This window comes from Elephas maximus, chromosome 2 (genome assembly GCF_024166365.1).
Source record: "Elephas maximus indicus isolate mEleMax1 chromosome 2, mEleMax1 primary haplotype, whole genome shotgun sequence".
NCBI lineage: Eukaryota > Metazoa > Chordata > Mammalia > Proboscidea > Elephantidae > Elephas > Elephas maximus.
This window is the reverse complement of record NC_064820.1, coordinates 76,835,848-76,857,213: the sequence shown is the minus strand read 5'-3', so window position 1 is coordinate 76,857,213 and position 21,366 is coordinate 76,835,848. Positions and strand designations below refer to the sequence as shown.

Sequence of the window (21,366 nt, the reverse complement as noted above, 5' to 3'; positions counted from 1 at the left end):
TAATTCTGTCTTCTCGAGATGCCCTTTGAAGTCTTCTGTTCAACTCTTTTACTTCATCGTTTCTTCCTTTTGCTTTAGCTGCTCAATATTCAACAGCAAGTTTCAGAGTCTCTTATGATATCCGTCTTGATCTTTTCTTTCTTTCCTGTCTTTTTAATGACCTCTTGCTGTCTTCACATATGATGTCCTTGATGTCATTCCACAACTTTTCTGTTTTTTGATCATTAGTGTTCAATTCATCAAATTTGTTCTTGAAATGGTCTCCAAATTCAGGTGGGATATACTGAAGATTATACTTGGGCTCTCAGAACTTGTTCTAATTTTCTTCAGTTTCAACTTGAACTTGCGTATGAACAACTGATGGTCTGTTCCGCAGCTGGCCCTCAACCTTGCTCTGACCAATGATATTGAGCTTTTCAATCGACTCTTTTCACAGATGTAGTCGATTTGACTCCTGTGTATTCCATCTGGTGAGGTCCAAGTGTATAACTGCCATTTACGTTGGTGATAAAATGGTATTTGCAATTACGTACCTGGTCTTGCAAAATTCTTCCATGTGATCTCTGGCATTGTTTCTATCACCAAGGCCGTATTTCCCAACTACGGATCCTTCTTTGCTTCCAACTTTTGCATTCCAATCACTAGTAATTATCAATGCATCCTGATGGCATATTGGATCAATTTCAGACCAAAAAAGTTGGTAAAAAATCTTCAAGTTCTTCATCTTTGGCCTTAGTGGTTAGTACATAAATTTAAATATGGTATTAACTGGTCCTCCTTGTAAGCGTACAGGTATTGTCCTACCACTGACAGCACTGGACTTCAGGATAGATCTTGAAATGTTCTTTTTGACAATGAGTGCAATGCCATTCCTCTTCAAGTTATCATTCCCGGCACAGCAAACCATATGATTGTCCAATTCAAAATGGCCAGTTCCGGTCCATTTTGGCTCACTAATGCCTAGGATATCGATGTTTATCCATTTCGTTTCTGACGATTTTCAATTTTCCTAAACTTGCTACTTTGTACATTCCATGTTCTGATTATTAATATGGATGTTTGTGGTTTTATCTTATTTTGAGTCATGTGTCACCAGCAAATGAAGGTCCTGAAAACTTGACTCCATCCATGTCATTAAGGTCGATTCTACTTTGAGGAAGCAACTCTTCCCCAGTCACATCTGAATGCCTTCCAACCTGGAGGGCTCATCTTTCAGCAGTATATCAGACAATGTTCCACTGCTATTCATAAGGTTTTCACTATGTAATTCTTTTTAGAAGTAGACTACCACCAGGTCCTTCTTCCTAGTGTGTCTTAGTCTGGAAGCTCAGCTGAAACCTGTCCACGATGGATGACCCTGCTGGTGTTTCAATACTGGCGGCATAGCCTCCAGCGTCACAGCAATATGCAAGCCTCCAAAGTTCCGACACGGTGACAGACGCACGGAGGGACGTGTGATTAAAACTAGAAAACCAGACATATCTTAGACATGTCACACAATAAGAGGCACCAACAATTTAGAAAAGCTAAAAAAGTACCCACGCTCTCTGAATTGGGTAAATTTCACTTTTTTAAAAAGTATCACATCACCTAAGTCTGACAATAGTCTGATAATTCATATATACACACCCAAGAATAGTTTTAAACTATAAAAACAGAAGAGATATTCTCTTATAAAAAATACAGTAAAGAGGTTTTACAACTTGGTCTTAAGTATTAAAAAAATCAGTAAAACAAATGATCACAAATGTAAGACACAAAGGCAATTTTAGACTTCTAAGTTTTGAAGCTATGTTCCCCAATGTTCTAACGCACAAAATGATAAGACATAAAAAAGAAAAATCATATATGAAGCAAACATCCTTACTTCACAGGTGTTGTAATCCTCAGAATCCAAAAGGCTGCAGAGTTTTGGTAAGAGGTCAGGCCAATTCTGCAATTCTCCCTTGGAGGCTATGGTTGTAATCAAAATACCTTGAAAGAAAACATACATCTTTAGGAAACTTGGCTACATTTTGTTAGACACCGCCACAAAAGTGTGTGCACTTGCACACATGCAGGCATTTTTAAGTGCCTCAAATCAACGTAAGGTTTCCACAGACCAACGCAAATAATAACACTTTTCGATGACCTCCACATCACCATACTTCATCTGTGGAAAAATCACAGCATAAACCAGGTCTGTTTCTAATTTTGTTTCCCAGCACTTCATTGTCTCTAAGTTTTTTTTTTTTTTACCAAGTGTCTGTACCAAAGACTACAACCTGCTCTTCTCCAACAATACCAAGGATAGCTCCACTAATTAACATTAGCCACATTTTAAAAAAATTACATAAAAAACAGCAGAATGAAAATACCAAAATGTCAGCAGCACTTAACACTGAGTAATGAATTTGAATCTTTTAGGTCAAAGAAAAGCTACATCCAGAAGCAAGCTTCCTGACTTAATCTGTGATTATAGCCAAGGACCATGGTCGGGGAAGATAAAGCAGATGAGCATCAATCAAGATCAGTGCTGTATCGTCACTCTGTTTACAACACTCCTACAACAGTTTACACTTACTGGATCAAGGGTGATCTTGCATCTGGGAGGCTGAGTGGCACATCCTGACTGGTAATGTTGCTTTCACTGAATGGATTATCTCAAATGTGTTGTGCAGTTTAGTTGTAATAGTTAATGGATTTGCAATAGATACACAAAAACATAACACAAAAGTTTTGTGTTAATACAGTGACACAACAAAAGCTTTATATTAATATTCCAAATCTGCCTTACTAGATGTAATATTAATAATATAATTAATATGCTTGGTGATTATGGATCTTTTGGTACCATAATTAAAAGCACAGGTTGTGACAGTCGGAAAATTGTATGTACTCTAAGCTTCAAAATACTAACTTGTAGGAAAAAAAAAAAAAAAGTATTCTCTTCATAGGATTATTTTGAGAATTCAGTAAGATACGCACACAAAATGTCTGGCATATAGTGAGTGCTGTTAGGTGCCGACTCATAGTGACCCCACAGACAACAGAAAAGAACACTGCCCAGTCCTGTGTTGCCATGCTTGAGCCCGCTGTTGCAGACAGTGTGTCAATCCATCTTGTTGAGGATCTTCCTCTTTTTCACTGACCTTCTACACTTTACCAAGCATGATGTCCTTCTCCAGGGACTGATCCCTCCTGATAACGTGTCCAAAGTATGTGAGACGAAGTCTTGCCATCCTTGCTTCTGACAAGCACTGTGGTTGCACTTCTCCTTAGACAGATTTGTTCGTTCTGTGGTATAGTGAATATTCTTCGCCAACAACATAATTCAAAGGCATCAATTCTTCTTCAGTCTTCCTTATTCATTGTCCAGCTTTCACATGCATATGAGGCAACTGAAAACACCATGGCTTGGGTCATGTGCACTTTAGTTCTCAAAGTGACATCTTTGCTTTTCAACACTTTTAAAAGATCTTTTGCAGCCAATTTGCCCAGTGTAATGCATTTTTTTGATTTCCTGACTGTTGCTTCCATGGGTGTTAATTGTGGATCCAAATAAAATGAAATCCTTGACAACTTCAATCTTTTCTCTCTTTACCATGATGTTGCTCACTGGTCCAGTTGTGACGATTTTTGTTTTATGTTGAGGTGTAATCCATTCTGAAGGCTGTGGTCATTGACCTTCATCAGTAATGCTTCAAGTCCTCTTCACTTTCAGCAAGTAAAGCTGTGTCATCTGCGTAACAGAGGTTGTTAATAAGTTGTCCTCCAATTCTGATGCTCCGTTCTTCATACAGTCCAGCTTCTCTGACTATTTTTTATTCAGTAATAACCACTGAGTATTACAGTGAAAAAAAACAGCGAGTACTCAATAATTATTATATTGAATAGAAAATTTTTACACAGAAATAGTTGGATTTTCCAACTGTTCCTCTGTAAAAGTTTTCTTTGAATTTTCCACCCTTAGTTTTGTGAATATTTCTCTTAGAGCTAAACATAAAGAGTAAAGCTGTGGGCAAACTTTGTACTAAAAAATTAAATTACACATTAACAGTCAATGCACTGACAGCACTTTACGGATAACAGCCTTACAATAAAATAGTATTACAACAGAATCCAAAAGTAGCAAGACTAATAGCAGGCCTGATTCTTCTTGTAAATTTTTCTTCCCTACAGTAAAACACACAGGAACTTTTTCTATGAGGGAAAGAGAAAAGAGTTATGTATCTGTCTGCAAGAAACCAAGTTATCTTCAATAAGACTACAAACAAGAAATAATTAATAACAAATACAATCTACATTTTTATATTGATAGTCCACTGACATTCATCCCTTTTGCTAGGAGACCATTAAAGAATGCTTATAGACAGAAAATCGCAAAACTTACCTGGCCCTATCATTTCATCCATTCCCAAATCTTCTACTTCCTAGCACAGTTATACAAGTAAAAAAATGACAGATAATTCTCATTGTTTACAACAAATATGGGAGTGAAAACTGGTGTATTTGGCAATACCTATTAAAACATAAAATGTTTAAACATACTTGGACCCAGTAATGCCACTTCTAAGAATTAACCCTATAAGAAACATTCCCACAAACATATGTATAGCATATACAAAAGAATGTTCACCGATAAATAGTAAAATTATAAACTATTCTTTAACAGGAGAAACAATTTTATAGTCATCCAATGGAATTACCATACAGTCATTAATATGTGGTCCATCTACCATTCCCAAACAACTCTACAGACAGGGATTGGCCTGCACTGTAAGGTAGACAATGATGCTGGTGAGGAGTGAACTTCGTGGCTCAAGTAGACACATGAGACTATCTGGGAAACTCCTGTCTGGTGCTGAGATGAGAAGGAAGAGTGGGCAAGGTGCTGGTTGAATGGACACAGGGAATACAGAGTAGAGAGAAGGAATGTGCTGTCTCATTAAAGGGAGAGCAGCTGGGAGCGCTCAGTGGTGGGTGTATGACTTTTTGTATGAGAGAATGACTTGATTTGTAAACTTTCACCTAAAGCACAATAAATTAATTAAAAAAAAAAAAAAAATGTGGTCCATCCAAATATACTTCCCTTGACAAGATTCCCAGTATGTACTGTTAAGGTTAAAAAATTAAAAAGGCTAAGTTGCGTAAAAATATAGTGTGACCCTATTTAGAACACAAAAATTTTAAGTAGCTATGAACGTAACAAAAAGACTTATGTACCAATACTCAAACTGCCTTTCATGATATACACATTTCTGTATATATCATTTTAAATATATCATTTATATATATTTTTAATATATCATCTTTGCCCGTAAGGAGCTCAGTCAGAGCAGTGGTTCTGAACCCTGGTTGATTTTACCCACCTCCCCCACCCCATGGGGCAACATCTAGTGGGTAGCTGCTAATTAACATCCTACAAGGCACAGTACAGCCCAATAAATTATGTAGCCCAAAATGTCAATAGTGCAAAGATTGAGAAAACATGGTTTAGAGGAATAGGGACCTACTTAAACCAATAATACAGTACTTATGCTATTGTTACACTGTTCAACCTGCTGTCGAGTTGGCCACAACTCACAAGCCTATGCGCCACAAAACGATGCTGAGTCCTGCGCCATCCCCATGACTGGCTGTAGATTTGACTGTTGTTATCCCTAGGGTTTTCACTGGCTAATTTTTAGAAACAGATTGCCAGGCCTTTCTTCCTAGTCCTTCTTAGTCTGGATGCTAAGCTGAAACCTATTCAGTACCACAGCAACACACAAACCACTACCGACAGATCGGTGGTGGCTACACATCAGGTGCAATGGCCTGGAACAGAACCCAGGTCTCCCACATTAAAGGCAGGAACTCTACCACTGAATGACCAAATGTCCCAGTCCTTATGCTATGATACATATATTAAGAATTTTCTATTAAGGTTAATGAGTGATGAAGAGTCAGCTCCCAATTCTTAAAGATGCATTGCAGAAACCTGCAGTATTTTACTTTTAAAATATCTTTCTAAAAAAAAATTTTAATTGTACTTTAGATGAAGATTTACAGAACCAGCTTCTCATTAAACATTTTTTTCCTATTATCCATCTTTTTTTTTTTAAAATTGTACTTCAGATGAAGGTTTACAGAACAAACAAGCTTCTCACTGAACAGTTAGTACACGTACTGAGTTAGTACACGTACTGTTCTATGATATTGGTTACCAACACTATGATATGTCAACACTCTCCCTACTCAACCTTGGGTTACCAATTCACCAGCTTTCCTGTCCCCCCCTGCCTTCTAGTCCTTGTCCCCGGGCTGGTGTGCCCTTTTAGTCTTGTTTTGTTTTATGCGCCTAATCTTTGGCTGAAGGGTGAACCCTCAAGAGTGACTTCATTACTCGAATATTTGCCTAAAATTAAAAAAAAAAATCTTTTTTTTTTTATGTGAATCAAGACGGTTAATCAAGTTAAAAATGAAAAACAAACAAAAAAACAACTTTTTCCCAGATTTACTTGCCTGGAAGGCATCAATGCTTTAAAATAAGCTCATTAATTTTCCTGAAACAAAAGGATTTATCAAAAATCAAAAGGACCCGCTGAATGCTGAGGTGTAATTCTTTGGGTGAGACACAAACATGTATTATTCAAATACTCTATGATCTTAATGCTAAGGTCCCAAAAGAATTTCTCCCCTCTGTATGTTAATATATTAGTTGTACTTTTCATTACCTTCTCTAGCCTACATTCAAAAACAAGGAGAGCAAGAGCTAAAGTAAAAGTTTTGTTTTTAATTAACAACGTAAAATAGATAATTTAACTGGCCAAACTGCTGTACTTCTTTTATGTTTACAGCTTCATTTTTATCTAGTTATATCACAGGCTTTTTTTTCTTAACGGAAAATTTCAGAAATGTAGAGAAACAGCGTAATTACCCAGCTTTAACAACAACTGATCAAGACATGGCCAAGCTTGTTTCATCTATACTTCTACCAACACCTCACACTTCCACACTCAGAACTGATTGTTTCTGGAACAAATTCCAGACATATCACTTCATTTGGAAATATGTTGCAGGCATTTTTGCAGCTCCTTAAATTATTTTTTTAGTGAAACAGAATAAAACACACACATTAAAATTCCACTTGATTAGTTTTATACTCAAAACTGCAGTGGCCACTCACAATGAAAATATTTAACTACATAATATAAACTACATCTAAGCCCAAGAACCTTTCATAATTCTACTAACAGACACCAAAAAATTATAATTATGCCTCTGTATGCCATTTTCAGTCATCTCTTTTTAGAAATAAGATGTTAAGTCCGAAGCTATCTTCAAGTGCTTAATTTCCCAAATAAACCGTACTCATAAATGTGTTCAAAAACCTTTACAAAGGTTTAAAAAAAAAAGCACTTAGTGAGAGATAACCCAAATTCTTCTCTCCCAAACGCTATTACTTCTAATCTTCCAAATTTAAGCCAAAAGTACTGTAGTTTGGAACGAATGGTAAAGGTTTATAGTGAAATTCAGTTTGGCGAGAAAACAATCTCCTATCTCTTTCCAGAAGATACCCACTTCTTTTCAAAACCCATTCCACTACATCTATAAGGCTTTCTCTCCTTGATTTTAAATGGAAAAGGCTGGCATGCACTCCCCATTCTTTTAACCAGTATCAAGATTTGGTAGATCCTTAGGAGGGTACATGAGGGTCCACCGACATAACCTAGGGAGTTCCCTTTCTCAAATTACAAATGCCCTCCTCCATTCCATTTAAAATCAATGTAAATAATGGCAATGCTTATTATGAGAATGCTTGGAGGGATGTCACACAAAATATAAAAAACAAAGAAAGTCTTTATGAAACTGTTTGACTCAGTATGTAGGTTCTTTACTGGCTTTCATTTAACCAACCTGTTAAGATTAACAGAAACTTCCTGGGTCCTCGCAAAATTTAACTGCTTTACATCTTAAGCCCGTGGCATACTGAATGCTGCCCATTAACAGACAGACTACTCTACAGTAAAAAAAAAAAACCCAAACCCAGTGCCGTCGAGTCGATTCCGACTCATAGCGACCCTACAGGGCAGACTAGAACTGCCCCACAGAGCTTCCAAGGAGCGCCTGGTCGATTCGAACTGCCGTCCCTTTGGTTAACAGGCGTGGCACTTAACCACTACGCCACCAGGGTTTCCTGACATTCTACAGTACACCTGCCTATTTCTACTTCTACCAGTCGATGTGTGCCTACTAATAGTCAGCCACATTTGCTCCTAAGCCTATTTAGACCAGTTGTTATTATAATTAACCACTGATTCAATATTACATAAGCTGATAAAAAAGAAGTTGTTCTTTCACTGAAAACAAGCTGAATGTTCTTAAAAAAAGACTCAAATATTGCTGTTGAATAAGGTGTAGACTAAGCAAGTATTAAAAATTAGAGGGAAATAATAAAAACCTAGAACTCTATACTTTTATTGCTTTACTGTTTTTTTTCCCATGTAAAAGAAAGTGATACTGAATATCATGCCGCATTTATTATGAAAGGCAGACGGACAATAAAGAACACCATATAACCTGTAGTCAAAGACTCTGATCCTAAATTAATAAAATGGTTAAGGTACCTACCACTTGTTGATGCCCTACTTAAACTTATTTTGATTTAGACCTTTTCTCATTGGATAAGTGGGCTTTTACTGTAATTGTCGACCACCTGTCTATTAGTTTGCTGTGCTGTGGTGGCTTGTGTGTTGCTGTAATGCTAGAAGCAATACCACTGTAATTTAAAATACCAGCAGGGTCACCTGTGGTGGACAGGTTTCAGTGGAGCCTCCACACTAAGGCAGACTGAGAAGAAAGGCCTGGCAATCTACTTCTAAAAATTAGCCAGTGAAAACCCTATGGATCACAACAGAGTACTATCTGACACAATGCTGGAAGATGAGCCCCCTAGGTTGGTAGGTATTCCAAATACACAGTGGCCACAAAAATGGACTCAAGCACACAAACAATTGTGAAAAAGGACCAGGCAACATTTTATTCTGTTGTACATAAGTCGCCATGAATCAAAGCTGACTTGATGACAGCTAACAAGGCTGTAAATGCAACATTATTTCAAAAGCAATTAATGGGCAAAAAATTTACCCTCCATCACAATTCAACATGAAATGGATAACAAAAACTCCTATGGAAATAGTCTATCGTATCTAAAACCAGCCCTGTTGCAAGACAGTAAGCAAAACCGTTACAATGTAACTTACCTACGGTGGCTCTAATCAGAGGAGAAGCATCACCAATATTATTTAGACATTCACTTTTAATAAAGTCTGTGACACCATTCGGGAAATTCTGAAAATGAGCTTTCACGTTATTCTTCAAGATGAGACCACTCAATGATCTTGTGGGTTCATCTGTAATAAAGTAACAGTATTGAGTTTTAAAGAAGTTTTCATTTCAAAACTTACCAAGAACAGTAATTTTAAAAAAATTTATATTAAAACTCATTGCAGCATTCTAGTAATTTTCCTATGATCAGGAAAAAATACCACTGTGATTACTAAAAGATTAACTCCATGATTTATTTGGTGTCTCAACGTTTGCACTACTGACATTTTGAGCCAGGTGAGTCTTTGCTGGAGGCTGTCCTATACATTTTAGGATGTTCAGCAACATCACTAGCCTGTACCCACTAGATGCCAGTACTATTCCTCCAGTTGTGACAACCAAAAAAAATTTCAGACAGTGCCAAATATCCTTTGGGGGGCCAAAACTGCCCCTGGTTGAGATCCACTGATTTAGTTTAATAGTTTAGTTTATATAGGAGCGCTGGCGGCGCAGTGGTTAAGAGCTCAGCTGCTAACCAAAAGGTAGGGAGTTCGAATCCACCAACTGCTCCTTAGAAACCCTACGGGGCAATTCTACTCTGTCTTATAGGGTCATTATGAGGCTGAATTGACTCAAAGGCAATGGGTTTGGTTTTTTAGTTCATCAATGACCACTGAACACAAGCTTTACTGGAACCTGATAAGAACATCCAATTACAGATCAGAAACTCTTACTTACTAAAATATTCTATTAAAAAATTAAGTGGACAAGGAATATATCGGGGATTACCTTCATGCAAGAAACTATATTAGCAGTAATTAACATCTTCTAAATGCTTACTATGTACTAAATAACGCCAAGTGCTTTCCAAGAAGTATTGCATTTGATTCTCATCTCACGAAACAGGTATTATTATCCCCATTACAAAAGTGAAGAAACTGAGGCCTTTGCTGAAATCACAAAAAGATTATTACATGGGGAAGCAAAATGTCATCTTCGGGAGTCTGGCTCCAGAGACTATACTTTGAACCACTCTACAGTATCTTCCTTCTCAAAGGGCTACAAGCCGTGAGTAGCTGCTGTCTTGAGCAGACTATGCTATTATATAGCACTACTGTTTTATATACCTTATTAAGAAATAAAATAACTGAGCTTGTTCTAGTTAGTACTATATTCCACAAGTCTGATTAGCACCAAAATATTCAAGGATGAAGTACATGCAAAGGCAAAAAGATAGCAGTTTCGCTGGATATAAACCTTATTCAGGCTACCACAGCAACACAGCCTAAGAAATTTTATGTCACTATCTGAAAGCTTCTTTCTAATTTCATTTATAACCCCTTCCAGCGAGTAACTTAAAATGAAACAAAAAACACTTGTTTTTCACTTTCAATTCTCTTTTAAAATTTAAAACTGGCACAAAATAAATAGCCAGATATTTAACTTCCTTGAGCAATGTTTTTGTCTTATTAAATTTGCTCTTAATAACTCATAGCCGTGTAATTATATTTAAATGGTTTGCATGTATTTACAAGGAATATACTATATTGTTTTTACAGTAAAGGTTATAAGATGAAGAGTTTTAGTAATCCACAATAAGTAAAACTACTTAAAATTAAAAATACATATCCTCTGTCCAAAATCCATTTTTTAAATACACTAATCACTTCCTTTTTTTAAAAAAATAAAACTTCACTGGGCCTCTAACTGCTCATCTGTAAACTGAGGGAATTGGATCAGGTGATCGGAGTCTCTGCTGGACCCAAAATTTTACTCCTCCATTCAGTGTATAAAAATTCACAGGAGAAATGGGTGAAAAGATCATCAAACAAGCATTTTTATCTTAAGATGTTACCTATGTTTCTTCTCTGATATGGATGGCCAAAATGCTAAGTTTTTTTTTTTTTTTAATCGAAAACTAGAGACAGTGAACGTGGGTGCCGATTTTCCTGGGGAAAAAATAAATGGGTAAGTGCTAGACAAATTATCAAGTCATATACATGTAAAGCTCTTACTATGTTTTTTGAGAAACTGTGCCTACATGAACAGAAAAAAAAAAAAAATTTAGGGGTTAAGAAAGCTCAAAATCCTTTCCAATAACATTTTATGGTTTTGTAATTAATAGGTCTCTGTGTGGGCAGTTACACCCAATATCTTTTGCTGTTACTTGAATTACAAGTTTATTTTACCACTTTTGAAGTATCTTTATATTCCAAGAATGCCTGATAAGAGTATAATATTGTAACACTCTTAAAATTTGGAATTTAGGGTGCAACAGGACAGAGACTAGATGGCTTAGTGAAATTACATTTAAATTTTCAAATAAAACAATTAATTAATTCACTAAGTATTTCTGTGTTTTAGAAAACAGCCCTGATTACTGATTAGAAATCACTGTGTAGGAGGAAAAATCTCTATATTAAATAATGTTATCAAATACATTTATCAAGCTAGGAATATTAACTGCTGAAAAGCTATGGAAAGGGAATTTCCAGTTTCCTGAAACCTAGATTTAAAGTTTTAAATTTTCTACATCACAAATTTAAACCCCTTGAATTTACTACAAAGTTATTTGAAAACAATTCAAAATGAATCACTATACTGTGTACAGATTACCAAAACCTAAATAAATACAAGATTTATCAGTGAGATTTTACTACAGATTAAGACCATTAACCCGATAGATTTTGGAGCTGAAACCTTATAGATGGTCTGGTAGTCTAACACGGGCATTTTATAGCTGAAAGAAGCAAGAGAAGTTAAAAGACTTAGCGTCAAAGTAGAGTTTAAAACTCATTTACCAACTCTAAGTGCAATGTTTTTACTAACTGCACTAGCGCTTCTGAAACAATGATCACTGAATAAGGGATAGCACTTTCATTTAGAGGCCAGTCACTCACGTAACAAATATTTGAGTGCCTTCTACAGTGTCTGACAATATTCCAAGAAAGGAATGCTCAACACTCAAATAATGCTAGGGAGAACATCCCTCTCACTACATCGTAAGCTCCATGAGGGCAGAGATTCTTAGATAGTTGTAAGTTTTTAAAAAGTTACCCGTTAGTGAAGAGAATGATCCCATTCCTGCTTCAGAAAAATTTAAGATAGTATATAAACATACAAGAGTATGGAGGCATACAGTTCAAGAGAATAACAATAATCATCTCTGGGTGACAGGATTAGAAATGATTTTTCTTTTTGCTTTTATGTGCTTTCAATTTTTTTAGTACTGTGAAAAAAACTTATAAAAAGATACTAAAACCAAGTATATATTAAACTGTGCATCATGATCTGTGTATTAAATCAATGTGTGACATTTATGCAGGACTGAAACAAGATACCACAGTAGACTTTGCAACACACTTCCCATTTGCAAAGAATGAGGGAATTTATTATATAAACACCCAATTAACAACCAGATGCTTATTAAACATCTAAATGCCTAGGGTAGTTGTAACTCTTAAGTTTCTGCCCATCCCACAACAATAAAGCATGTGGTTACCACAAAATGAAAATCCTTTGAAATAAATTAATTCCCAGTATATTTCAGTAGGTACCAAAAAAGCCCTTTATATATTTATCGATATAAATCTACTTACCTTCAGATTTTAATTTTGTAAGAACAAAAATCAGGTAGTTGTTAAAATCTGGGTATTGATTGAGTTGTTCCAGTTTCTAGAACAAACAGTAGTTAAGGAAACTTCTCAGTGTATTCTAGGGAAGAAAGCAAGCACTCTTTCACTAAAATCAATTTTTATACTAAAATCAAGAATCCCTTTGTGGTATTTTTAGCCTTGAATTCTTCACTAAGAATAAGCTTATTAAATCTGACTATTAACACACTATCCCAGAAAACAGTACCAAAACCCAAATCAAACCCCTAGCCAGTTAAGTGGATTCCAACTCACAGTGACCCTATAGGTCGGAGTAGAGCTCTCCCAGAGGGTTTCCAAGGCAGCTGTAAATCTTTACGGAAGCAGACTACCATAGCTTTCTTCTGCTGAGCGGCTGGTGGGTCTGAACTGCTGACCTTCTGGTTAGCAGGTGAGCACTTTGAACACCGCACCACCAGGGCTCCTAAGAACACACTAGTGTTCCTTAAACTTCTCAGGTGCTTTGTAATTGAAACATTAAAATTATACTAAGATATCAATTATAGTCAATACAACAGAAGTTCCAGCTTCTGCATGTTCAACACAGCAAAATTTTCAAACCAGAATTATGATTTATTTGAACTTTAAAATGTTTTGACCAGAAAGGTATTCAAGTATAAATAATGACAAAAATGAAAAGCATTCCAAAGAAAAAACAAGTCTTTTGGAGTTAAAGATCATTTAGAGAAATTAACAAAACAGATTTTTTAAATAAAACAAAACAAAACAATGAACTTTCATTAGACTCATTTGTTCCTTAGAGATCAAAAAATAAAGATAAAAGGCCATTATGTAAAAGTCCACTACCAAATCTTACCATAAAGAGCCAGCATTATGAGATTATTACAACAGTTCTACAACTGTTTTTCCCCAAGATCTAACACGTCCAGTGACACACACTTGTAGGTATTTCATTGCTGTTAGCAGGCAACAGTGACATAATGCTCTACTACATCTTTCTTCATGTCTTGATTCTCAAACTCCTAATATGCCTGTCAACTGCGTTTTTTAACATGGAAAAGATTCAAATGTTTTTACTCAACTGACCTAATTTCTGATTAAATCCATGCTAAACACTTTAGATATACACGTTAGCTATTTATCCCGTATTTGAATACTCTCAATGTTTACAGAGCTCAGAATGTAATTAACAAGTAAAATACATTCTCCAGTAAAATTCCAAGGTGTAACTACTTTCTATGACCAGAAAAACACAGACAAGTGATTTCTTGTTTCAGTGAATGGCTAAGATTAACAGCATGCTGACATGTTACTAAATATTTTCATAAATACATCCTGACAAGGCTTACTTTTTTACAACCTGAGGTATGTATTCATAATATTATAACGGTCTTTCAAAAGTGCTCAAGCCTACATAAAAACAATACTTAAATACATTCTGTCCTAAGACGACACACACACACACAAAAACAAAGTCATCATTAGGCACTTCAAAAATAGAACGCACTGCACATTTTTAATTAAATAAGGTTTCCCTCTATTAGGCACACAAAATAAACTGTAAATGTGACATAGCCCAAGCACCCTAAAAAAAACAATAACAAAAAATAAAACCAAACTCGTTGCCACCGAGTAGATTCCGACTCATAGTGACCGTACAAGGCAGAGTAGAACTGGCCCATAGGGTTTCCAAGGAGCAGCTGATGGATTCGAACTGCCGACCTTTTGGTTAGCAGCTGAGCTATCTTAGCCACTGCACCACCAGAGTACTGGATACAAAAACGGTACTTAACACATATATATCAAAGAAATTATGATATATAGTGCTAAAAAAGAAATTACAATGTGGTTCTGGGCTTGGTGAATTTTAGAAACAAACAGTTGTCACGTAATACTTTTAATACATTAAATATCAACTTCTACATTAAGAACTCAGACTGCTAACCAGAAGATCGGCAGTTTGAATCCACCAGCCACTCCCTAGAAACCCTACGGGTCAGTTCTACACTGACCCACAGGGTTGCTGTAAGTCAGATGTCAAAAGGTTTTGTATCACTCCTAAAACTGCTGGCACAAAAACACAAATTAGGACTGAATCGTAGAAGAATTTCATATACAAGCTCCAACACACCCCAGAACTGTTATTCTTCCCTCAGTATTAGCAGTATTAAAAAAAAATGACTTAAAAAAAAAAAAACACAAAATAAACAAGCAGACCTTAATCATTAACCCCTCAATTTTTAAATAGGCAGTGTATTAGCCAAAAAGCTAAGTACTTACTCATCTACTGTCGTTTTCAAGTTACGTGATGCATTACGTCTTAGAAAGTTATTTATCTGAGCTTCTATGTAATTGTATGTAACTTCACCTTTATGGCGTTTTACCTTTAACAAACCTAAAAACACTAATAAATGCTTACTTAACAAATTCCATATTAATAAAAACCAGGAGATTTTTCTGCAAAAGTAGCAAAGTTCCCCGCCCCCCGCCAAGAATTAACTTCTGTGAGCATAAAATAAAGGCAAAAAGGTATTTACGATGAGTGAATTTGTTTCCTTTTCTGGATTCAATCAACAGGGCTCTCCATTTGTCCAGTTTAGGGTACTGCAGAAAGCGCACCTAACAGAGGCTTTTGCTTCTTAACTTTTTGTCTGTAAAATATAGCAATACGGCCGCTACACCAGCAAACTCATTAAGACTTATATAGTTTAGCAGTCAGTCTTGAGCCAAAGCTTTAAAAAGAAAAGCTCACTGGGAGCCAGGGAGCTCACAACAGGTGTTGTTAAGACGAGCAGTCCCAGGGTGAGGCCTGAACAGAGACCCCTTTCTGCCACCTCTAGGTCTCTAGTCCTTTTAGGACAAGGGACTGGGGGGGAAAAAAAAAAAACCAAAAAAACAAAAAACCCAGGCCAGAAGCGGCGGCAGTTCAAACCCCGCGCCAGCTCCACCCCATTTCTGGCTGACCGGCCGGCGAGCAGCGCCGCGCACACCGCGCCCTCCACCCGGCCTCTCGCTCGGCCCACAGTCGCCACCCCGCGAGGCGCATTGTGTGGGCCCGGGGCGCCCGGAGCCCGCGCCAGCACCCGGGTCGCCCCCGACAGCTCCGCTCTCCACACCCTCGAAAGGTCAGGGGCGGGCGGGGACGTGGCGGCCAGGCCCGCGCACATGTTGCGATCGCCGGCGGCGGGCCGGAAGCCGGAGGCCTCGGCCGCGCGAGCCTCACGCCGCGGCGCCCCCGGCTCGGGCACGAGGGCCGCGTGCGCCAGGAGTCTGGCAGCGGCGGCGGGCGGCCGGGCCTCTCCCCGCGGACGGGAGGGAGGAGGAGCCGGGAGCGGGAGGGGGGGAAGGGCGGCGGGGCCACCCGGCCGCCGAGAGCGGGCCCGCCGCGCGGGGCGAGCTGTGCGGGCGGCGGCGAGGCCTCGGAAAGGATACTTGTTGCACGGTTCTCTGGATGGTGGTGTCTGGGGACTGGGACTCCTTCAGCAGCTGCAGGATTTGCTGAAGCCCTTGCTCGTCAGGTTTCCACTCATACTCCATCTTGGTTTGCTGCAAATAAAGCCAGACACAGGAAGAGACGGAGCAAATGTTACTCCCCGTGCACAGGCCCGAGGGCTTCCCGCGCCCAACAACCCCCTTCGCCCCGCTAGAACGACCCCTGCCCTCCCCAGACGCCTCGGACCTGCCTGGGGTGCCCCGAAGGAAGCCTCGGACGGTAAAACCCTGCGGAACTGCTCCCAGCAGCTCGGCCGCCAACGTCTGCTGCTGCTGCCGCGGCCGCCGAGCTCAAGGAGCGGACCAGACTGAGTCACCGCGAATTTGCAATCTGGCCCCAAGATCCGCTCACGGGAGCCCCCTGGGTCCTAGTGCAACGCAGTTTCCTCCAGCCCAGCCCAGCCCAGCCCAGCCCAACCCAACCCAACCCAACCCAACTCTAGTTCTGTCCAGAAGACTTACACCGACTTAAGGGCTAATCAAAAGTCCCCAAGTCCTTATCAAAACCACTGCGAAACACCTGAAGAGATCTGGTTTTGGTTATTCATTATTTTAAGTAAACAAACTGAAATGAGAATGACTGAAATAGGAGGAAAAGGCTGACATTCCTCTAACAGCTCAATAGTAATTAGTGAGAAACAATAAAAATGTTTTTATTTCAATTTGATATATAAAGCACTAAATATTAATATTTAGTCCAAAATATCAATGATGCATTGCAATCACAACCCACACCTCACAAAATGTTAAAGGCAACACTGGCAGAATGGACTGAAAAAAATACATTCCTTTATAAACTTCACTTAAGTGAAATAAATTCCATCACGAAATAACTGTATTCCCCAACTATTCTTTGGGCTGAAGACAAGAAAAATAATGTAACTTTACAAATGGATACTGCTTAATTCTATTAACATGTTTTCACACACATTTTCTCACTTATTCTCACTGCAACCGGGTGAGTTATTATTTGTCCTCATATGGCAACTAAGGCACAAAAATATCTGAGCAAATTACCAATTAATTAGTAAAGATCAGGATGAGAATATAGATTTGAGCTACTACCAGTTGCATTTGCTACAGTCAATTGAAACTATTATATCAATGACAGTTACTTTTAAGCTACATGCTTCAACAAAAACAACACAACTTAAGCATCAAGCATAAATAATTCATAAAAATCAAACTGAGTTTGATAAAGAAGACTTTTTAATATGGCTCTATTACTACATGATAGTTTGACAGCAGAAATTAGTATAAGTCCCTCCCTAAAACCAAAAAAAAAAAAAAAAAAAAAAAACCGACCTGATTGGCCCTCTCTAGTTAGCATTGTTTTTCTTTATGCCTATTCTGCTCCCTTTCTTCTTTTTTCTACTTAATATCCTCCAACCTGGCTTTGTTCACCACCTTCTATTGACTTTCTAAACAACCCAACACAGCAAAGGTCTTACTTAAAACAAACAAAAACATCATTTGTACCTAACACCTATTAATAATACTGTACTGTTTTGATTCCAGTCTTCAGTCTGTGTGTTTGAATATTCTATTCTATAATAATGGGATTGTCTTGTGTATTGCCCAAGTTCGTATATCATTAAATATTCGTGAAAATATTAAAAAAATAGTAGTCCACTGGATTGCTGTGCCACATTTTATTTTTATAACCTTTTTATTGATATATACAACAAAAGTGTTCAAATTATAAGCATCCAACTAGATAGATTTTTACAAAGTGAACACACCTGTGTAACCAATACCCAGCTCAAGATTACCAGAACCCAGAGGTCTCTCCTGTGCCCACTGCTAGTCATCACCCCTCCCAAAGGTAATCCCTATTTTAATTTCTAACACTATCTCTCTCCTCCTTCCTTTTTTTCTTGAAAGACTTTTTTTTAGTTACAAAACCATATTATTATAACAAATCAAACAACATGGTTGTACAAGGAAAGTTAACTCAATCCTCCCTCCAATCTTACATCCCTAAGAGAATCAGTTTCATCAGTTTTGATGAGTCCTCTATACCGTTCTCTACTCCCATAGTTTTTCCTAAAAAAAAAAAAATATATATATATATAGTACACTACATACTATATTACATTCTCTATAACTTTTTTTTTTAACAAGTAATATAGCATAGCCATCATTTAATGGATGCACATTGGTCTTTAGAATTGGACAGAGCATTATTTGTTCAACCATTCCCCGATGGGTTTCCAGGCTGCTTCTACTTTTTGCCACTATGAACAACAAAGCAAAAAATATTCTTGTACCAATGTCCCTACAAGGTAGCAGAAACCCAGTGTGGTTACTAGGCCAAAAAGTATGTGTATTTAAAAAATTTTAAGTTATTATCAACTTACTTCCTAAAAGCAGTTATGCAATTCATACCTGTAAACCCATTGCCATGGAGTCGATTCCAACTCATAGGACTTACAGGACTGAGCAGAACTGCCATGTAAGGTTTCCAAGGCTGTAATCTTGACAGAAGCAGACTCCCCGCCTTTTCTCCCACAGAGCTGCTTGATGGGTTTGAATCGCCGACCTTTAGGTTAGCAACTGAACGCTTAACCCTTGTGCCACCAGAGCTGTCTCATGTTATTTAAAGAACTATCTATACAGAAGATGACACCAGAGTAAGAAGTAGCCTTTTAGAAGACTAATATTTATTCAAGAGTCCCAAATTGTTAAGAACTTAAATTTATAAGACAACTTTGATTTTGCTATTTGCTAGATGAGAATGATGTGAGGTAAAGAAGTCAGACTGGTTGAAAAAAGTATATCTAGCTTGTTTCCTGCTCAAACCCAAACCCACTGCCACTGAGTTGATGCCAACTCATACCGACCTTACAGGACAGGGTAGAACTGCCCCATAGAGTTCAAGAGGCTGAAAAATATAATTTAAAAAACAGCAGCTCTGGACTCAGCAGACCTAAGTTTGAATCCTAGTTCTTCCACTTAGTAGCTGTGAAAACCTGGTCAAGTTCATTACCTCTCTGAGCTTTAGTTTCCCAACTATAAAATGGGAATATATTGTTGTTAGTTGCTGTTGGTTGATGGCTCAGACTCATGGTGACACTCCCCAGTCCTATTCTGTCTTCATAATCATTGGTATGTCTGAGTCCATTGTTGGCAGATAGTATGTCAGTCCATTTCACTGAGGGTTTCCCTCGTTTTCACTGACTACCAAACATTATGTCCTTTTCAAGTGCTTGGTCTTTCCCGATGATGTGCCCAAAGCATGTGAGCCAAAGTCTTGCCATCCTCACCTCTAAGGAGCATTTTGGTTGTATTCTAAGACTGATTTGTTCATTCTTCTGGCAGTATACAGTATATTCAACATTCTTCACAATGCCACAATATGAATGCATCACTTCTTCTTCTGTCTTCCTTTTTCATTGTCCCGGAGAATATACAAACTGTAATAGAATTATAGGTACCTGGCACACAGTATGATTTGAAAAATGGTAGTTTTAATTGTTATATTACTTGCAAGACAAAATGTAAATTATTTTCATGGAAGAAGGCTCTTCTTGACCTGGTCCATCACCTCCAAGGACAGCTATATCTCCTGCAATTCAACCTCCAACTTTATGCTCCAGCAATACTACCTGTGCCTCTTATACTTCCAAGCCTTTGAATGGGAGATTTCCTGTCTGGAATGCCCTCTTTTAATGACCATCTGGCAAACCTTATCTCAGTCTTCACAGCTATACTCATTTTCTCAATTTCCAAATATTTACTGAGAGTCTTTTTTGGTACTATATTGATGCTGGATACTATTTCTTTTCTGCAACATTATTTCCGGACCTCCCCACAAGGCTAAGTGTTTTTCTCATTACGGATCTATAGTTTATACCTATTTGCATTCTAGAACCTGTCATATTGTGTTATAATTATTTGAAGGTTTGTCTTATATCATATGTTTCTTGAGAGCAGGGACCATGTCTTTTTGCCCTCTTTGCCTAGCAGAGTCTGACTGAACAAGTATTTGTTGAATAAATACTATTACTGCAATTAATTCAGTTGAATAAACATTAAGTTGAGTAACTACCATGTACTTAGCAGGCACTGGAGATTCAAAGTTAAGTAAAATACAGTTCTTGCCCTCAGAAGTTGTCATTTAGTGAGAGATAGCTGTGCTGTATCACAGCTGTACATGAATGAAGTACAATAGGAAGAGAGAGGAAAGCAAATATATTCTGCCAGAGAAAGGAGAAGAGCTTCCCTCACCCTGATCTGGTTCATAGCTTTTTTCCTTTTAATTTCAATTAAATTCAAACGAATATTTACTGAGTTGTCAGGTATTTCCACCTATATGTTGAATCACTATGAGTGTGATAAATGTTGCCATTAATGACATAATCTTCCAAAGTGGTGAACAACTCTTGGTAGGATTCCAAATATAAAACAAAGTACAATCTTCCCTCAATAACACTGTAGTTTTATTCCTGGAATATTCAACATATGTGAAAACACTGCGGAAAGTTCCATGTTTATATGTAAAATTGCATTAGGTTCTAGGCTCTGAAAACTCTAAACAGATTTTTTCACCTATGTGACTGTCAAGAGGGGCATTCAAAAATCATGCAGGGCTTGGGACAATTCTTTATGGTGAACATCTAGCACCCCTGAGCCCACCCGCTAAATACCAATAAAATAAATAGTTGCCATAGAGTCAGCTCAGACCCATGGAGACCCTGTGTGTGTCAGAATAGCACTGTGCACCATAGGTGTTTTCAATGGCTGATTTTTCAGAAGTAGATCATCAGCTCTTCCTCATGCAAAGCCTCAGAGTAAACTTGAACCTCCAACCTTCTTGTTAGCAGCTGAGCACAATAACCATTTTTACCACTAGGGACTCCTCCCAATGACTGGGACACCTCCAGAGAGCAGTACTGCCTCGGTGAATACCTATGGTAGGCAAGTACAAGGGGCTGTGAGAATATCATGCTAAACCAGTTAGGAGGTC

General features: G+C 37.9%; 1 protein-coding gene across 3 annotated transcripts in view; it reads right to left on the bottom strand.

The window, feature by feature from the left end:
• The window catches only part of TNPO1 (transportin 1), a 119,837-nt gene that overhangs the window by 48,492 nt on the left and 49,979 nt on the right, over positions 1-21,366 (bottom strand). The window contains exons 1-5 of one of the 3 annotated variants that reach the window (XM_049865325.1): positions 16,589-16,728; positions 16,338-16,451; positions 12,891-12,966; positions 9,228-9,377; positions 1,868-1,974 (exon numbers count right to left, since the gene is read on the bottom strand). In XM_049865325.1, the coding sequence (XP_049721282.1) occupies positions 1,868-1,974; positions 9,228-9,377; positions 12,891-12,966; positions 16,338-16,442 (438 nt within the window). In that variant the 5' untranslated portion in view covers positions 16,443-16,451; positions 16,589-16,728. Of the gene's footprint in view, positions 1-1,867; positions 1,975-9,227; positions 9,378-12,890; positions 12,967-16,337; positions 16,452-16,584; positions 16,729-21,366 lie in introns of those variants that run through there. The other 2 variants (XM_049865335.1, XM_049865315.1) reach the window with 2 other exon arrangements.